At 40.2% G+C, this 20,360-nt stretch overlaps 2 protein-coding genes across 2 annotated transcripts in view; one reads left to right on the forward strand and one right to left on the reverse strand.

The window, feature by feature from the left end:
- Positions 1 to 18,724, reverse strand: xpnpep3 (X-prolyl aminopeptidase 3, mitochondrial). Its single transcript, XM_028454535.1, has 11 exons — positions 18,265 to 18,724; positions 16,333 to 16,449; positions 13,011 to 13,198; positions 12,017 to 12,236; positions 11,747 to 11,931; positions 10,327 to 10,389; positions 10,082 to 10,195; positions 9,914 to 9,999; positions 6,160 to 6,343; positions 2,792 to 2,912; positions 1 to 317 (listed from the first exon to the last, which is right to left on the reverse strand). The coding sequence occupies exons 1-11, from the start codon at positions 18,329 to 18,331 to the stop codon at positions 118 to 120; spliced, it is 1,545 nt and encodes a 514-aa protein (XP_028310336.1). The 5' UTR covers positions 18,332 to 18,724; the 3' UTR covers positions 1 to 117.
- st13 (ST13 Hsp70 interacting protein) overlaps positions 18,706 to 20,360 on the forward strand; it is a 16,062-nt gene continuing 14,407 nt past the window's right edge. The window contains exons 1-2 of the mRNA XM_028454537.1: positions 18,706 to 18,844; positions 20,137 to 20,271. Of these exons, the coding sequence (XP_028310338.1) occupies positions 20,162 to 20,271 (110 nt within the window). The 5' untranslated portion in view covers positions 18,706 to 18,844; positions 20,137 to 20,161. The remainder of the gene's footprint in view (positions 18,845 to 20,136; positions 20,272 to 20,360) is intronic.

The following is a 20,360-nucleotide window of genomic DNA, read 5'->3' on the forward strand; positions in this document are numbered from 1 at the left end:
TTTAAAGAATCGCCAAAATCTGATTTATTGGGATTTATCACACGGCGCAGCTTTTCCACTACATGGTACCATGAAGGTAAAGCTTTCACACAGCACAAGCTTCTTGCCTTGCTATGGCTAAACAGTCTTCATATCCGTTTCTTTTGTGACCCATCTCTGATCACAGGCTCGCTCCACATCAGCGATAGTCTTCGGTGCATCAGATGACAGAATCAGAGGTCCTCCGTTTTGACGGATCACCACGTCGTCCTCAATCCTGACACCAATGCCCCGGAAACGCTCCGGGGCCTGGTCGTTATCTTCACAGATGTACAAACCTGAGGCCAAATGAGTAGTTACACAACAACAACAGTAATTGGACAGGGAAGTTTGTATAAAGTAAAGACAATAAAACACAGGTGAGCAGTGCTGCCTTTTTAATGATTATTCAGTTTGCTTCTAGTTAAGACGCATAATTAATAAAGAATCCTTCATTGTCTGGATTGATATACAATGAAAAGTGTCCTTGTATTTTTTCTTTATTAGTGAATGGAATGGAGAATTTGCATTTGCATTACAGACAGTGCAAACAAATTACTGTCCATCCTCAGTGTCCTTATGCTGTTAGTCAGGCTTTTAGTATAAGTATTTTACAGGCAGATATCTGTGACCCTAGCAACAGATGACAGCTAAAACATATTTAGATTAAAACTTATTTACAAAAATAACCCACCCAAAGAGGAAAAAAGTCTCATATTAAATAATCAAATTAAATTAATTTCTGAATGCGTTTAGGCTAGCAGAGGAGGCTTTTTCAGACCTGATGGTTCACTGATCTTTATGTGTGTGTGTTTCCCCTTCTGTCAACACCGCTGTCTGTGTGCGTCTCCCGGCCAGTTTTTGGTCTGTGTGCATCTGCCTGTCCGTCGCTACGTGTCTCCATGTGTTCTGGTTTGTGTGGATGCTGCGTGAGTATGTTTGTGCGACTGAGTGTGCTTGAGTTTGTTTTTGTGGAATGCACGGTTGGGCGTTCCGTGGTCCGAGGGGTAGTAGCATTGCATAAAGGTTGTACGTGTGTGTGCCGCGTGGGTGGTACAGTCTGTGAGGCAGATCAGTGATTAGGAGCCAGCAGTCCGCAACTGACAGGCGTAGGTGTTGGTTCGTTTTCGGTGTTGCAGACAGTTCTTGGTTAGGAAGTTCAAGTTCTTGTCAGTTAGTCAGCCTTTTGGTTTAACCTGTTGTGTGTGGAAGAGCGTGTGTCTGCATCCATGGTTTGAGAAAGCCACAGAGGTGACGTCAAAGAGACTGCTGCCGGCTTCCAAGCCTGTACGGGGCTACGCCCACGTTGTCAGTGCGCCGGACCCTCAGCAGAAAGTCCTCTGCAGTACTGAACCTTCCCTGCTTAGTTTTTGTTATTAAAAACTGCTCAACCTAAAAACTCTGTCAGCCTGAATGCCTGCATCTGGATCCATAAGCCTGTCTCTGCCTGGTCGTGACACTGATGCTGTGACAGTCATTTATTTACTTGTCTTTACTGCAAGACCTTTGCATGCATCTGTGGAACCAAACAGTAGTTTAGTTCACCGTGTTTGCCTTCTTCCAGTGGAGAACATGCATTCAGCATCATTTGACGTCACGTCTGCAGAACTACACGGGAAAATCGCACCCAGAGTTGCAGAACAAAATGCATCACACATTTGTTCAAGGGAATAGGGTGTGGTGTGTGTGGGCTCATTCTCTTTGGTTTTGAACACTTCATCAACCATTAGCATCAAAAGACTTAAATTAAGTGATGCAAATCCATGTACCCTTTGTTCTTTGGTTATTCCGTTTTAAAACCAATTCAAAATAACAAATAAACAGTGTGGTTATTTTGTTTTACTGACTTATAACAAAACAGAAATACAGAAACCACAAAAACCACAAAAGCTGCATTTTTATTTTTTTCCAAATGAAATCTTGTTCCGTTATTGTGATATTTGGATATTTATAGGGACATTAGAGCAAGAGCTCAGATTCTGTCAGAGTGTGTTACAGTCCAAATAGTATCAAAATAAACTGGTGACTGACCATCAACTGTGAGGCTGGTTTTAAGGAACAATAGATGTTAGAATTTCAACCATTTGACACTTTTGCAAAAACATTTATACAGCTTTTTTGAGGGCAGTAAAACATTTTTTTCTGCACGTTATAATACCGTTACCACTAATGGAAGCCGTCAACACAGACGGAAGTTGATCACAAGAAATGAGGAGCACCAGTAGATTCCTTACACCACATCTGGTTCCTTTAATCACATATTGTTTGTATTTATTTATGTATTAATAACATTTCTATTCACCAGTTTATCAGTAATGTGACTTATGCGTTACTCCGGCCCCACCATCTGTGGGTCCCTTCTGTGTGGTGATCTTAAAACATGAAGCTCTCGTCCAATGTTTCCCGTTCACACAAACAGAAAAAGATTTAATTTTAAAACAGAAAAACGCTGCTTATCTGGTTTTGTATTTCTGTTTTTGTTTGATGTCAGTAAAACTAAATAACCACACTGTTTATTTGTTATTTTGATTTGGTTTTAAAACTGAAAAACCAAAGAATGAAGGGTAGACGGATTGATGTGCCTTGAATCAAACAAAAAGTGAATTCTAGTTCAAACTACTTTTTTTCTTGGGATGTAAAGGGGCAGAATAAATTCTTATGTAAGAAAAAATATGCTCCTTTGTTAAGAAAATTACTAGGAAATAGATTTAATGAAGTCTAAACCATTTTTTGCTGTTAAAATTCACACTGGTCATGGACACATGGTACGTACCTGGTTCTATGGTGATGGCCATTCCAGGCTGAAGAGGTTGTGAGCGGGAAAGCTCTGGAGTATCATGGACATCCATTCCAAGGTAATGACCAACATGGTGGGGGCAGTATCGCCTTGCAATCTGTGAATGAAACAAAGCAAAAACAACTTTTGAATTGTGATAAAAATGAGAAAATGATGCACAGTGGGAGTCACCACTGTACATATATAGATAAGGATATGTACAGAGGACAAGTACATGTATATATATATATATACATACAATGGTGTGAAAAAAGTGTTTGCCCGCTTCCTGATTTCTTACTTTTTTGCATGTTTACATTTTTAAGAACATCAAACAAATGTAAACATTAGTCAATGATGACACAAGTAAACACAAAATGCAGTTTTTAAATGAAGGGTTTTATTAATGAGGAAGAAAAACAATCCAAAGCTACATGGCCCTGTGTGAATAAGTGTTAACACATCCTGTTAAAACATAACTGTGGTTGATCACACCTGAGTTTAATTTCTGTAGCCACACCCAGGTCTGATTACTGTTCTCCATCTAGAAATCACTTAAATAGGACATACCTGACACAGTGAAGTCGACCAAAAGATCCTCAAAAGCTATAGACATCACGCTGAGATCCACAGACATTCAAGAACAAATGAGAAAAAAGTAAAATAAATCTATCAGTCTGGAAAAGGTTATAAAGCCATTTCTAAAGCTCTGGGACTCCAGAGAACCACAGTGAGAGCCATTATCCACAAATGCTGAAAACACGGAACAGTGGTGAACTTTCCCAGGAGTGGCCGGCCGACCAAAATTACCCTAAGAGCGCAGCAACGACTCATCCAAGAGGTGACAAAAGACCCCACAACATCATCTAAAGAACTGCAGGCATCACTTGCCTCAGTTAAGGTCAGTGTTAAGAAAGAGACTGGGCCAAAATGGCAGAGTTCCAAGACCAAAACCACTGCTAAGCAAAAATAACATTAAAGGAGACAAATGCTTTTAAATCCTTCCTTTTTACATATAAATCATACAGTTGTGGTCTATATAAAGCAGAACGGCAATGCTTGGGTCTGAATTCCTCATTATTATAGCTCCACCCCTTTTCTACCCTTTTCTGATGTGCTTCTGAGAGCAACTCGTTTTGGTGCTGTCTCTTTAAATGCAAATGAGACACTTCATACCCCGCCCCCTCTCCAGGTTGCAGAGGTGACACTCGGTTCAACTCCACCCTGTTCGGCCATTTTTGTAGTTTGATAGAAGAGATACGGCTATGTAGCGGAGCATAAACTTTTTATTCAGAGATTATTTACAAAATGTCAACAACGTTAGACTTGTCCATCCAGCCTTACATGTTCCAGCCAGAGTCTGACCCAGCGGAGCGAGATGAAAATGAAGATGATGAACCTGCAGAACCCTAACAAGTGAGCTAACACAAGCACCAAGCTAACACAAGCACCGAGCTAACGCTAGCGCCAAGCTAACGTCACGAAATGCATTTTAATACAGTCTTTTCAGAGACAAAAACATCAAAATGAAATGACTAATGAAAACTTTAGACTTAAATTAAATCACGTAGGCCATATCATCAAGGATCTAAAACGAGCACACAGCGCTAACATATGAAGACGGTGCAACTGCTAATGCTAACAAAACAATGACAGGGACGTCTTATCACACTTTTTAGCGTTATTTACAGCTTACCGAAGTGCTCTGTTCATCGTCTCCAAAGATAGAAGGAATTGAACCCTCAATCAGACAAAGTCTTTCTGTAAATCCTTCTTAATACTGGTGGAGGTTGATGAAGCAGTCATCATTGAAGTGCTTCGTGCACACTAAAATGACCTTATCCACAGATGTGGTACATTTCTATAAAAAATAAAACTCAACCAGACACTTTGAAAAGGTTCTGATGCTGGGAGACGGTGTAATGAAGCGTGTGGGTTACTACATCCAACAACCCAACATTTTGACTTATCCTCTCGTAACTTCTGCATCCTGGAGCTTGGACTACAAAATAAAAGCGAGAAATATAAATGGCGGATTGCTGAAGTGTTGGACCTGGAGTCGATGTCTTAATTTGGCAGTTCTGCTGCAAATACTTTGATGTTATTGTTCAAAAAATGTAATAGAGAATTGAAAAATCGAAACGGATTGAAAAATATGACCAAAACAGAATATAAAGATAGCAACGGAGCACCTGAAGAGACTAATTTGAACTTTTCTGTACTTCTAAACACTAAATATACAACAAAATGCATTTAAGGGCTAAAAAAAGTGGATTTAACATGATATGTCCCCTTTAAAGCTCATCTCATTTTTGCCAGAATACATTTTGATGATCCTCAAGACTTTTGGGAAAATATTTCGTGGACTGACGAGACAAAAGTTGAACTTTTTGGAAGGTCTGTGTCCCATTACATCTGGCATAAAAGGAACACTGCATTTCAGAAAAATAATATCATACCAACAGTAAAATATGGTGGTGGCAGTGTGATGGTCTGGGGCTGCTTTGCTGCTACAGGACCTGGAAGACCTGCTGTGATAAATGAAAGCATGAATTCAAAGAATGTGACATCAAGCTGAAGCCAACTTGGGTTCTAGAGCAGGACGATGATCCAAAACACACCAGATGAAAATATTTGGAGTGGCCTAGTCAAAGTCCTGACCGCAACCCTATTGAGATGCTGTGGCATGACCTTAAAAAGGCAGTTCATGCTCAAAAACCCTCCAATGTGGCTGAAATATAACAATTCTGCAAAGATGAGTGGGCCAAAATTCCTCCACAGCATTGTAAAGACTCATTGCAAGTTATCACAAACGCTTGATTGCAGTAGTTGCTGCTAAGGGGGGCCCAACTAGTTATTAGGTTTAGGGTGCAAACACTTTTTCACACAGGGCCATGTAGCTTTGGATTTTTTCTTCCTCATTAATGAAACCCTTCATTTAAAAACTGCATTTTGTGTTTACTTGTCTTATCTTTGACTAATGTTTAAATTTGTTTGATGATATGAAATGTGGACAACATGCAAAAAAAGTAAGGAATCAGGAAGGGGTAAACAGTTTTTCACACCACTGTGTATGTATATATATATATATATATATATATATATATATATATATATATATATACACATATATATATACACACAGAGAGAAGGTAAATACAAAGCTCTGAAAAGTCTTCCAAATAACTTAAAAACTAAATATTTGTACACTTCATATTTTAGAAGATGTTCATAAATGAGCCAAATTCCTACAGTTAGTTCTCGGAGTACATTAAAGCTGTAGAAGACCAGTTTCTTGAAAGCTCACTTTCCTTATTTGTAAAACTAACTGCTGTTATGCAGAAGAGTGTTTTTATGATGATCACCTGTAGTACATCTGAATCACTGACGCTGGCCTTCAGGATGCCAAGTCGCTTTAGCTGTCGTCCCAGCAGAGCCAGCATGGAGCTGTAGATGTGGTCTAGACTGACGCCCGGGGTACACAGAGACAAGCAGGAGTGCTGGACCTCCAGAACAGCCTCATACAACTCAGCCTGAGCAGAACTAAATCTGGGAAGGAGGACCATTGAAATTGAATATTTTCTAAAGGTGCAGTATTATAAAATAAATAATAATTTTATAATGGTTTTGCTACAGTGATATAAATTCCTTTAGCCTCATTCAGAGGGCCAATTGAGGGGTGGAATATTTCTCTAAACAGAAAAGGTGAAGATGAGAAGAAAGTGGCATAGCAGCTCATTTGAGTGTTTGAACCAGCTGACTCAGCTGATAGTTGAGAGTTTACCTTCCTGCAGCACAGAGCGCGCGGTTACAATCACTGCCATTTTTAGTAGCTGTTACACCGCCTTATATCGTTTTTATGGGATGATCTGATGTCTTTCTCACCCAGCAGTCGGACAAAACAATGGACTATCGTCTTGAATGGACTAGTTCTGTGATCATAAGAGGTGAGGAGGATAAAGAAGATTGTTAATGATTTACTGCCGTTGCTGCTGTGATAAACACACACACTGAAGCAGAGCCAGTCTGCATCTACAGACGCAGCCACTCATGCATATGCATAGAGGCCCCAAAACAGCCTGTTTTTAGGAGCACTCTAAAGGCTCAAACATACTCGGGCGGACCCCGCGCACAACGCTCTCAGCGCGGACTGTCTGTTTACCTCAGAGCTGACATACTTGGGTGCATCGCCGTGTATAGTTTCCATTAAAATCCCACATGTCCCATGATCCTTAGCGCTTCTCTGTAGTCCTTGTATTCCTGGAACGTGTTTTAAAGGTGTTGCTACTGTTGTAGCTGTCTGCCAGTCTCTCCTCTAAGCTCATGTTCATCTCTTCTGCTCTGTTTCACCAGGAGCCACTTTGTCTGCACATGATGTCAAAGGTCAACACTACAAGAACCACAATCTGTTTAAGACAGCAATGCATGTTTTGTTATTGCAATTAAATAAATACATTTATTTTATTGCATAATTGTGACCATCACCAGCCCTCCCTAAGGAAGGGTAAGAAATACTTAAGATATGGGAAAAATATCATACCACGATTTTTTATTCGCGAAATCACGATCATGATTTTATCACAATTTTTTTTCATTCAAATCATTTAAACTATTTTAAAGTTATTTACCAATAAAACAAACCAAATCACCTACTTAAAATCATCGCCCTAAATGGAAAAAAAGGAATAAAAGATAATTTTAGACAAGGTAATTATTAATTTTTCTTTTAAATTGCATGTAAGCAATTTATCAAACTGGTTCCAAGTACAATTAACATCAAACTAAAGGTCTGACATGTTCTTATAGTCACACAGTCTTTTTACTTTGTTTAACTAAAGTAGTGTAGCATTATCATTAGCATCACTGCTCCATAACGAGGCAGCATATCAGTCGAGTGATTTCTATTAGTTATTGAGGTAACACACTCATATTAATAAAATCATACATTAAACAGTGTTTGAACACCTCATTTCACACAGTTTAGACAATCATATCCTTTACAAGATAAAACGTTACTGCTTTGGTTACATTAGGCCTGGGTGATATGGACCAATATTCATATCTATATATTTTTCCTCAAAATGGCACAAGGTGATTTAATCAATAGTTTTACAAGAAAAACAATAATGGTTCTAAGTCAGAGGAGAAAAATGCCACAAAGACACTTTTATTAATCACTAGCAGCACAATAACAACATTTTGTGTCACTTTTGACTTTTTCCTTCATTAAGGCTGAAATGTGATTAAATTATGTAGTGTTGCTTTTTTCAGGGCAGCTCTGAGTTGATGAAAGTAGTTTTTAAAGTAAATCACATTCAGGTCACTGTCTCTTTAAGAATGTGTAAACGGGGGCGTTAGCTACAGCAGCAGCAGATCTCTGCTACAGCGCAGCGACAGAGAGTTAGTTAGAGAAGAGAAACACATGCAGTGTGTCCTCAAACATCTCTCAGTGTTTCAAAGTGATAAAGTTTAACAGACAGACAAACATCTGCACTGAGCCTCTGACAGACAGTCGCTAACACAGCTAACTCTGTGTGTCTGTGCACTGGGGAGGAGGGGGAGCGGAGCGTACTTTTGCTCTGTTCACACGCTTATTAATCTGTAATGTCTGTAATGCTGACATGCTGACTAGCAAATGGTGTGATTTGATTATTGCAGTGTAACGATCGGCTGCATTTTTCTGTACAAGCCACAGCTAAAATCTCTCTTTTTCCCCTCATATTAACGGCAGCTTAATGTTTGTTTGTGTGGAAAGCCTGATTTTATTAACTTCTTCTATTCCTGCATTCAGAAATGATCAGCACATCATCATCATCTGTCATCAATACGGTACCTGTAGCTCTAAAGCGTGACCGAGTGCGATGCGCTGGAGGTTTGAGGAAATAATCTTGCAGGACGTCCTACTTTAATACAGAGGAGACAGAAATGTTTGCAGTGAAACAGACCCATTGGCTTCCTACATAATACAAAGTTTGAAATATAAACTGTTTAATGCCTTACGGAGCCTCATTTCTAAATATGTGTGGGAATTGTTTATCCATCCTCTCATGCGCATTTCACAAACCTCCGCATAAGACGGCTTGTTTCACCATTATTTACTCTGTAGTGGATCAAACTGTGGCTTTAAGTTGAACATAGTATGAAAATAGATGGACATCACTGTGACCAACATGGACAGAAGTCTGACGTCTGTCACCGGCAGAATGCGCGTAAGGTCAGATTTGAATGGGAATGCCCACATTTCAGGGTCGCTCCACCCAGAGTGAGTAACGGGGATCAGTGACTGACTTACGTACAGGGGAATAGCGCACAGCCAAAAACACTGCAGCTGCGCTGCTTTTCAGACTCACGTGCAGGGGAGTATAGAGCCCTTATTGAATATTCCACCCCTGAACTGCATAGAGCATAACGCAGAGTTGGTCAAGCAGGGTGACCAATACACAGACACTTATTGGAGCTGGATCAATAAAAGTCCACCTTAAAATGTGCACTTTTGTCACTAGTCACAATGCCACAGTTGTCACAAGTCATGAGGAAGTGTCCATTGGCCTAATGGAAGCTGGGATATCTGTGATGGCCGTGTAAACACTTGAATGTGCATCATTCCACCATCAGCAGGTTGAGAAGTGGATTCAGAGCAATCGGAAGCACTAGGAATCATCGTTAACACCTTTGGGATGTTCAGACAACGTGTTGTGGTTCAAGGAAACGTGCACAGGTCAATATTGACAATCTGGTTAACTCTATGTGCCAGAGATTTACCGCTTTATGTGATGACAATGGGGGACACATTTGGTGCTAAGTGCTGTGGACTGTACCAACTGACCCCTGGTGGGTTTAGGCAGTGATAACTCATGAATTATGCATAGTAAATTGATTTTGTTGCTTGAATAATAAGAGAAGAATAAAATAATTGTTCTGTTCTGTTGTTTCAGTTGATTAAAAAAAAACTTTATTTTGTGTTTATATTTTTGTTCATTTTACATGTATTGTGTTTCCTTTATTACTAATTTACAAGTAGTGATTGATCTATGGCTCTCAGCCTCCTGCTGGTTCGGTGGGCGGGGCTTAAGTGGCTCTTACGATGCTAAAGGTATCGGATCCCTGCTCTGGACTTACCTTCCATTTATTGGCCACGTGCGAGTGATGTCACTGACATATCCAAAGTATTCACAGCCACCGTCAAGAAGAACCATTTCACCATCCTGACAAAAAGCAGTGAAACAAACATTATTGACAGGCTGATCAAACATAGTTATCTGCTGATGCTTGCATTAAAGGCCTTACCTTGACAATCTGGTTGTTATTGATGTAGTGCAGTGTGTTAGCTCGGTTCCCTCCTGCGACCACAGGTGGGTAGGCCAGGAAGTTGGCACCATGGATCCGATTCTCAAAGTCAAACTAAAATCATAGCAAAGTTTTCAGATTACTCAACTTTTTATGGTTGAATTTAATCATTATGGTTCATAATTATTTTGAAGGTATTTTTCCTGCAGTTAAATTTCATCATTTATCAACATGACCTGCATCACCTTGGCAAACAGCACTGCTTCATCCACGTCACCCCTGGACAGAGCCATCGTCTTCTTAAAAGCCTAGAACAATAATTTCTCAAGATGAAGCAAATGTTTACTTAAATTTCAATGCAACCTCTTCAACGGCAAGCGTCTAAATGTTGTAAAGAATCAGTGAAATCACACATTCTATACCTCTCCGTAAACCTAAGAAACTCAGCTACAACTGTATCTAACCCACATTCAGAACAAAAGACCACAGCACACACACCAGGCCATTATGTTCAAAGAGAGAAAAGTTAACAACTCGGCAAACACTGCATTTTTCCACTGCTGTGAGTCACAAAATAAACACAGATCTCTATAACAAGAGCCTACGTGAAACTACAGGTCGAGGTGAATCCACTGATATACAGGTGGAGTATGTTACGTACCAAAACAATGCCATAAAATCAGAAAATACACAGCGAAAAGTCAGCAATGATGTCAAATCGTGTTCTACCTTTGTTGTTTCTAATCAAAAGTTGCTCCAATGTGCATAAAACTCCATATTTTGATAAATCCAAATTGTGTCATCAGATAAACACCGCCATTACAGATAACCAGCCATTTCACAGTCCAGAAATCCGTCCAATGAGTGTGCAGCGCTCGTGCATAAAATGGCCGGTCCCTCTTTTACCAAGCTCTGATTGGCCAGGGCTAAAGCCCTCCCCCATAGTGTTTGATATCACCAATTTCTACAGGCTCTCAGCTTTCCAATGCCATGTCAATCATTCTGATTCGTCAAAGCATTGCTGAGCTAGACACATGCGTAACGACTTCAAAAAGTGGAACCAAAAGTACATTACGCATGGCACCGCAGAAACCTGAATAAAGGATATGTGCTTATTTAAAGCCAAAATGCAACATCTAGTGGTCAAACATAAGACTAACAATGATTGGAATCAATTTGACTGTCATATTACAGTTACACACTTGTTTACAAACTTCTGGAAAACTTTGGCACAGTTGTGGTAAAGTGGGCTTCAGCCTGAACTTTTTTGTACAAAAACACGTACGTTTGGCCTAATGTTTATTACTATTACCAAACTTGATGCAGTTGATGTCCATACATTAGTTCAACTACTTCTGCTTTTATAGCCTTCGTTAATGAGAACTGACTTTATATTTGATGTAAATCCCTGGTTTCTTTTGAGCGGACTACAGATTTCTATATTTAAAATATGATTTATTGTCACTGTATCATATATTTCCAAAAATTCACATAATCTGTAACCACTAAGGGTCCTACTTCAATCTGAACAAAAATTTGCTATGTAGGTCACGTAGAAGCTTCGAAAAACTTTATTTGTTATGGGTATGTGATTTTCAGAGAAAAGTCGCTGGGGCTTAAGAGGTTAAAACAAAGAATGACACAAAACATTTGCAGGTGACTGACCTGTGCAGTGATACGACCCGCCTCCTGCATTAGCGCCACCTCAGCAGAGCTTTTCAGGGCCCGAAGAGAATGTATAAGAGGGCGAAGAGAGCGAGGTGTCGGCCCTACGTCCAGGATGGGACTAATGTGATTCTGGTGGAGCAAAGGGTGGGTGGTGGGAGAATTCTCATACCACAGTACACTGGCTGAAAGAGGACAGAAGAGAAACAAATGATCTTCATACATTCAAGAAGCAAGTTTCCCATTTAAAAACATTCCTGTTTCCTCAACCTTTCAAACTCTTGAGAACAAGGCTCAGCTCTTCGGTGCTGTGAATTCTCTCGATGCCGGTTAAAGCAGCCGCCCCCTCCTTCCCAGACCGAGGTCCGTCCCACAGCTCTCTCCCCGGGTCTCTGCGGGGGACGAACAGGATGGCCTCGTCTGGCCGACCCTTCCCGTAAAGAACCAAGGCACTGTCCGGCTCGAGGAAGCCGCTGAGGTAGAGAAAATCCTGAGAAACATTTTTTTGTAGTTAAATAAAAAAATTATTAAATCAACATTTTAATTGAGTTGCCAGCAATGTTTTTTTAATCCATGCCTAATATTTACCTTATCAGTTGTAATAAATACTTTTTCTAAATATATTACAACTATTTTAATTTGAGTTAAATAAATGTTTATAGCCTGCACTACAGTAGAGGATATTAAAATTCAATGGCATAACCCGTAATGGTGAAGTTAAGACTGTACAATATAGGGTTTTATTGAGAGATGTTTGATATTAGCTTTTTGCCAACATCTGATATGCCGATACTAATAACAGATAATAACAGGTCACAAAATATACGGTACGTTTCAATGGCATTAAAACATTAAGCCTAATTTTTATTGTGGCTTCCCAAGGGATGTATTCTAGAAACCAACATCATCTGTTCCAAAAATGAAACCAAATCAACTTCAGTTAAATGAAATTAATTAAATCGGTGCTTTCACCTTTAATTGGCCATGTAATGTTATTACATTAATGGAATTTGTCCTCTACATTTAACCCATCCCTGAGGAGCAGTGGGCAGCCATTTTGCAGCGCCTGGGGAGCAGTTCAGGGTTAAGGGACTTGATCAATATCCCACAGTGATGGCCCAGGTGAGGCTTGAACAGGCAACCCTCCGATTACAAGCGTCCTTAACCACTAGGCCACCACTCCCCACCACTAAAACCAGTTAATACGATATCACACACTCTTCATTTTGTCATTAAAGTGTAATTTAAAAAACACAACACTTACTTGGTTTTGGTGGAAGGGATAGGGGATATCATTGCTCATGTAACGGGTGGGATGAGACAGAATGATGGCCAGGTGAGTGCTGGAGGAAGCAGAAGGTCCCATTCTTTCAGCTTGGGCCTCAATCAGAGAGGCTAACCGATGCCTGCGTAGCTCATATTCTGTCTGGGTCAACCCTGGAGTCACTTCTCCTGAAAGCCAGACGGAGAGAGCAGGAATTTAAGTTCAGTTTTATGCTATTTTTCACACATCTCCACTTGTTCTATAAACCCCAACAACATAGTATTTCAGGTTTATTTTCCAAAACTCACCTGTTTTCCAGACTTTTAGGCCTCTGAAAAGTCACTTTCATGACACTTCTAAAAACAGGCTGTTTTTGGGCCTTCATGCATATGTATGAGTTGGCGTGTCTGTAGACACAGACTCCATGCCACAGCTGATCATCATAGAGATTGTCTTTTGCCATATTTAAGCGGCTATTGAGTCCGTCAAATGCTGCTTCAGGGTGTGTGTGTGTGTGTGTGTGTGTGTGTGTGTGTGTGTGTGTGCAGCAGTCAGCTGTTTCAAAACGCTCAGTGGAGTGTTAAGCTGCTGAGTCACTTTCTTGTCATCCTCACCACTTCTAACCACAGAAATAGTCCATTTAAGGTGACAGTCCATTGTTTTGTCCGACCGCTGCGTCGCATTGGGTCACAAACACATCAGATCACATCCCAGTGGCTCCAAAAACTAAATACCAGTTGCATTGACCTCCCACATCTTAAAGACCCTGGAGAGACTCATCCTGGTGCAGCTCCGACCATCTCTCAGATCATACCTGGACCCACTACAGTTCACCTACCAGCCCAAGGTTGGAGTTGAGGACGCCATCACCTACACGCTCAACCGTGTCTACTCTCACCTGGACAAGCCAACGAGCACTGTGAGAGTCATGTTCTTTAACACCATCCGTCTGGTTCTACTGGGTGAGAAGCTGACAGAGATGCAGGTGGACTCCTCCATTGTGTCCTGGATTGTGGACTACTTAACTGGCAGACCACAGTTTGTACGCTTGAGACACTGTGTGTCTGACAAAGTGGTCAGCAACACCGGGGCGTGGCCCCTCAAGGGACTGTACTCTCTCCCTTCCTCTTCACCACCTACACCATGGACTTCAACTATTGCACTGACTCATGTCATCTCCAGAAGTTCTCTGATGACTCTGCAGTGGTTGAATGTATCAGGGAGGGGGACGAGGTGGAGAACAGGGCTGCTGTGGACAGCTTTGTCACATGGGGTGAGCTGAACCATCTACAGCTCAATGTGACAAAGACCTGAAGAGAACCAAGAGGTCAGTCAGCCCTGTCTCCATCCAGGAGGTCAGTGTGGATATTGTGGAGGAGAACAAATACCTGGGAGTGGTGATTGACAATAAACTGGACTGGAGGAGGAACACTGACTCCCTCTACAGGAAGGACCAAAGCCACCTCTATTTTTTGAGAAGGCTGAGGTCCTTCAACATCTGCAGGAAAATGCTGAGGATGTTTAATGAGTCAGTGGTGGTGAGTGTGATCCTCTACGCTGTTGTTTGCTGGGGGAGCAGACTGAGGGTCACAGACACCAACAGACTCAATAGACTCATCCACAAGGTCAGTGACGTTGTGGGAATTAAACTGGACTCTCTGACAGTGGTGACAGAGAGGAGGAGCCTGTCTAAGGTGAAGGCCATCTTGGTCAATGAGTCCCACCCACTCCATGATGTGCTGGTCAGTCACAGAAGAACCTTCAGCACCAGGCTGATCCCACCGCAGTGCTCCACAGAACACCACAGGAAAATACAATTCAGCACTGTAACCTCACAGCTTTGATTGTTGTAAATATTTCTATTTTATTTGTATATTTATATTATTATTCTGTTATTTTATGTTTTACTGCTGTCATGTGTGCACTTGTATTTAATCCCTAATTAATTAACAGTTTCTTTTACTTTTTTTTTACTTCTCTTTCTTTCCGTCGTGAGGCAGGTTAGTTTTACCCTACTGATGATGTGTTGTTGCAATAGTAATCCTGAAAACTGAGAGAATGAGGTTGCAAAAGTGTGTACACCCTCTTATAACTGGGGACGGGGCTGTGTTCGGATTGAAGACAGTTGTCATCGAGTGCAGAAAATATGGCACAACAGAGACTTTACTAAAAACAGGACGTCCGTCCAAAATTAATGACGAGAAGAAAAGTGGTCAGGAAGGCTGCCGAGACGTCGACGGCAACATTGAAGGAGCTGCAGCAATTTCTGGCAAGTACTGGCTGTGTAGTACATGTGACAACAATCTCCTGTCTTCTTCATCTGTCTGGGCTATGGTGGCAAGACGGAAGCCTTATCTTACCAAGAAAAACATTTTGCAAAAACACATTTGAAGTCTCCCAAACGCTTGTGGGAAAATGTGTTATGATCCGATGAAACCAAGGTTGAACTTTTTGGCAATAATTCTAAAAGGTTGGCACAAAAACAACACTGCTCATCACCAGAAGAACACCATACCTACAGTGAAGCATGGTGGTGGCAGCATCATGCTTTGGGGCTGTTTTTTCTTCAGCTGGAACTGGGGCCTTAGTCAGGGTGGAGGGAATTATGAACAGTTCTAAATACCAGGCAGTGTTGGTACAAAACCTTCAGACTTCTGTTAGAAAGCTGAAGATGAAGAGGAACTTTATCTTTTAACACCACAATGATCCTAAGCACAGCATCAACTAAACAATGGCTTCACCACAATCAGATGGAGGTTCTGGAATGGCCCAGCCAGAGTCCAGACCTGAATCTCTTTGAACATCTGTGTGGTGATCTGAAGAGGGCTGTACACAGGAGATGCCCTCACTATCTGTCACATTTGGAGCAGTAAAGAAGTGTGGGTAAATATTGCATCATCAAGATGTTCCACACTGATAGACTCTCACCCAGTGCTGTAATAAAAGCCACAGGTGCTTCAACAAAGTATTAGTTTAAGGATGAGCGTGTTAATGTAACCAGGTTATCTTAAGTTTTTTATTTTTTATCTTTCCCCTTTAAAGGTTTCATCTTACAGGTTATAGGTCACATTAAAGGTGGAAAAAGTTGTGAAATTATTTATATTGGCGTCATTTTTTTACATCACAAAAACCTGGCATTTGAACAGGGGTGTGTAGACTTTTTATATACACTGTATATCACTGTAGCAAAACCATTATAAAGTGAATTTTTCATAATACTGCCCCTTTAAGTTCAGTAAAGATATATGTGGACATGACCCTTCAAACTAACCCCCCAGGATGAAAAATCTTTGTGTCAACATTGTCATTACAGTGATCTCACCATGTTTGATGAGATGTGGATGTGAGAAAGGACTGGGCTGACCCAGGTATCGTGCAGGTATCAACTTTGGTTTTAAACCTCCTGGTTTCACTGAAATGCTTCTGCAGCCAATCCACCCTGTGGAAAACAAACAAACAAAAACAATACAGGATCAAAATAACGTGTCTAGGGAACTTTCTCAGGATACTTAACAATATAATACATATTTGATTTCTTTAGGACACGTACGTAAGTTAACAATGCCAGCTGTCAGCTAAAAGCCTGGTGCATGAAACCACTGACACCCTGGATTTTAGAAAGAATTGCATGTTCTCCCTGAGTGTGGTTGGGCCTTCTCTTCCTTAGCTTTCTAGCTAAAGTTAGAAACAAACTATACAAGTAATTTTAGGTGAGTCTCTGAACTACTGAAGTAAATGTGTGTCTATGACGGAATATCGACACCACTTGTACCCTCAACAATACATCTTGTGACGTTTTAATATAGCGATATACTGTCCCACCTCAAGTACATTTGTGTGGTGTAAGTGACTTTTAAAACAGATTGAAGATTTTTAATATCATAACAGTCACAGCAGTTGAAGTTATCTGCTGATTATAAGGGTATTATTATTGCCAGAAAATAATAATTTCAATAATATAATCATTATATTTTTAATTTTTTAAAAGTCAGACCTGAAAAACTATTTTTGGTTTAATTTGCTGATGCAAAATGCCACACAGGTTCATTTATTAACGAACAGCTGAACAATATGTGCCACTTTTGGCTTTTTCTCCTCTAAAGGACAGCATGTGTGAGTGAGTTCTGTAGTGTTGCTTGTTTAGGTGAAGGTCTGGGTTAAAACGCACTCAGAAATCCATCTAACTGAGCTTTTCATGCTGTTCTGAGAAATAGTGAAAGCAGTGACTCCTAAAACAAGTATTTTAATACAAAATGAGCTATGAAATATATATCGATATAGGCAATATTGTAATTTTCTATATCGCTAAAATAGAAAACTCAATATATCTTGAATCTCTATATATTGCCCAGCCCTATAAATGACACCTATATATGGCTCTAATTATGAAAGGCTCTAAGCAGAGAATATTGTTCTCTGTACTATTGTAGTGCCCGTAGGAAGTAAGTATTGCTATAGAAAAGTGGGAGGTTTAACATTTAGCACTGTAAGATAGGCTAGCATACATCTGGACCTTGCTGAGCAAGAGAGAGGTGTGTGTGTGTGTGTGTAGCTAGTTGACTAAATGAACTGTGCAGAGCATAATATTTAGCACTCTAATATAGGCTACATATATAGTGAAAGCCTACTTTTATTTTTATTATTTATGATTATTACTCATTTACAGGGTGTTTCTTTTTGGATATTAGACCCACTTTAGCCATATTTAAAAGCCCTTTGTGCAGTCACTCCTGTAGACTCTATGCAGCGGTCAGCTTATCCCGAGTTACCATGACTACCTGTCAGCATTGAGCTGTTCTGCAAACTGCATTTAAAACAATTTTATTAAATAAATCATGAACGGTATCATTGCAGTCCAAACAAATCCGACGTTGCACACCATTGAACCAAGCAGCAGCCATGTTGAAAGTCTCCGCTCAATCTGAGCCTGATGCGCTGAGATATTTGAGGAACACACACAGACACACAGACAGACAGACACACAGACAGGTTTCTTGCTTTATAGTTATAGAATAAGAAGAAGAGTCAAGTCGTGTCTTTACCTGAGCAAAGCCTCAATATGTGTTGCTTTACAAGAACTACCTGTTTATCACACAGGAAGTTAGACCCATAAACAGGAAGCAGTGGTGTAAGAACTTTGTGGATACAGCTTCACAGATCCTCGTGTTATTTAAACTCAGAAAGGTCATGTTTAGTGTTAATCTAGTATCCTTTAAATGTTTACTGCATGTAAAGTGCATTGAGTCGGTCTCACCTCCATTCACAGTCCGTTGCAGCAGTTTGACAGTAGACATCAACGAGTTGGAGGCTGAAGGCAACATTGTTGCTGCAACTTCAAACAATGACCAGTCAACACATACCGCGATACCTTCAAAGACAACACACTAACACACGCTTTAGGGTCAAACAAACAGTCTGAGGTGAAATATCCTCTGATTACCCTCCATAACAACACGCTGCCATGTCTATCAACCATTGGGATTGGGTTTGTTATGCCCTTGGTTTAGTATTACAGGCAGAAAACCGAAACCCATCCATTTATGCATGTAAATATCATAAAACCAAAACCTGTACGTTAAAGCTTGATTTTGTGTTAACTGTAATTTATATGGTGTATTCTCTTTTCAAGGATGTGTTAACGGGATAAAATAAATAGACCAAACCTGAACTCCCTGCACCTGTCAGACACTGCAGAGGGAAACCAACTATAGGTCTGTCCATTAAAGCGCCTGAATAAAAAGCCTAAAAGCAACCGCTGCAGCAAGTTGAAGGAAACCAAACGCTCCGGAGCTTCAATCTGTCTATTAATCGCTCAACTGCCCGGACACAGAAAGGTGTGCTTCCATCATTAATGTTTTTATTCTGTTTGCTGCTTTAATGAGCTTAGATTCCACAACAGTTCGAATTATTTGGTCGAGTGCCATTTAGGCTAACAACGTCGCACGCCAAACAGACGTTGGGAGGCAAAGCTTTCTAGAAACTTCCAGACCTTTGTTCTAGTTTATCTGCTAATGGTTAATGAATAAAATTGTCTTGATGTATAAATTTCATTTTGTGTTGCATTAATGATCAAAATAAGCCTAATTTAATCCGTGCGGTTGGCGCTCCGAGCTAAGTGTGTCCCAACCTAGGGTTCGCGAGTAGGAAGCGCTGAACAGAACTCTTAATTTGAAAAAATGGTTTTTAAAATCTGGATTTTGTTGTTCTTTGTTCATTTATTTGTGCTTTATATTTTATTTTGTACATATATACACAAAAACATTAAGTTACGGTATCTGGCACTGAACAATATAGTATTACTTTATTATTACAAGGAGCTGCTGGACTTACAGTACCAACGGATCAGATGGAGTTTCTGGTGTAAAACGCATTAATTTTTGCTATAGACCATTTTAGTGAAAGTGGTACAGCCCACACAACCTTTTCCCCGGATGTAAATATTTATGTTCCAATTATATGATATTGTTTTTATATTTTCTTTTTCGTGTTTACACTTTCTATTTATGCCTTTTTTTTCCTTTGCTGGAAGTCAAGATTTCTGACCACAATTTTGGCTGCGTGTATTAAACATATTCATCAAAACAATCAAAAAATTATTATAGTCATGGGAAAATAAAAGCCAATCTGTTTAATTGTGGTTAAATCAGTATTTTCATCCTCTGTAATTACTCTGAACTCACTGTATGTCTGAACTACTTGACAAAAACACTCATAAAGTATCATCATCTTCGTTGACAAATGCAACACGTTCTGAAACTAACTGTGCTTAGCAGAAAGACTTCCTGGATTAATGAATACATGCATCAATGCTAAATCTACAGTAAAAATGGGATCTTTGTATTGCCAAACCCATCATGCTAGCTCAACCTTTTCTCTCATTGTGTTTGTTTTGACAGCAAATTTTGATTTAGTTTGAGGCATAGTGTTTTGATGAGAATGCAACTTTGTTTGCATCACAATTTATTCATCAGGACTAGTTTTAGCAGAATAAATTACAATAAGATTTGTCCTTGCTCCTCAATATGTTGTTATTCTATCTTTTCAGATAAGAACACTATGAACCACCTTTTGTAGGTTACAGTGGCTTCTGTTGGGTCAGGTTTGGTTCTGGTTTTTATTCCCACAGAGCTGCTTGCTGGACGTGACACAACATGGATCCACGGAAATTGTCGGAGCTGAAGGGCTTCGTGCAGCTGTGCGACTCCAACCCGTCAGTGTTGCACCTTCCAGAGATGGGCTTCTTCCGCACCTGGCTGCAGGGGTCAGTATACCAAAGAGCTTCACCATTGTTTACCCAAGGGACAACCCTTGGGGCAGTGTTGAAGTGAGGGTTGTGATCTTCCGGGCAGG

The sequence above is a fragment of the Gouania willdenowi genome, chromosome 8, assembly GCF_900634775.1.
Source record: "Gouania willdenowi chromosome 8, fGouWil2.1, whole genome shotgun sequence".
Lineage (NCBI taxonomy): Eukaryota > Metazoa > Chordata > Actinopteri > Blenniiformes > Gobiesocidae > Gouania > Gouania willdenowi.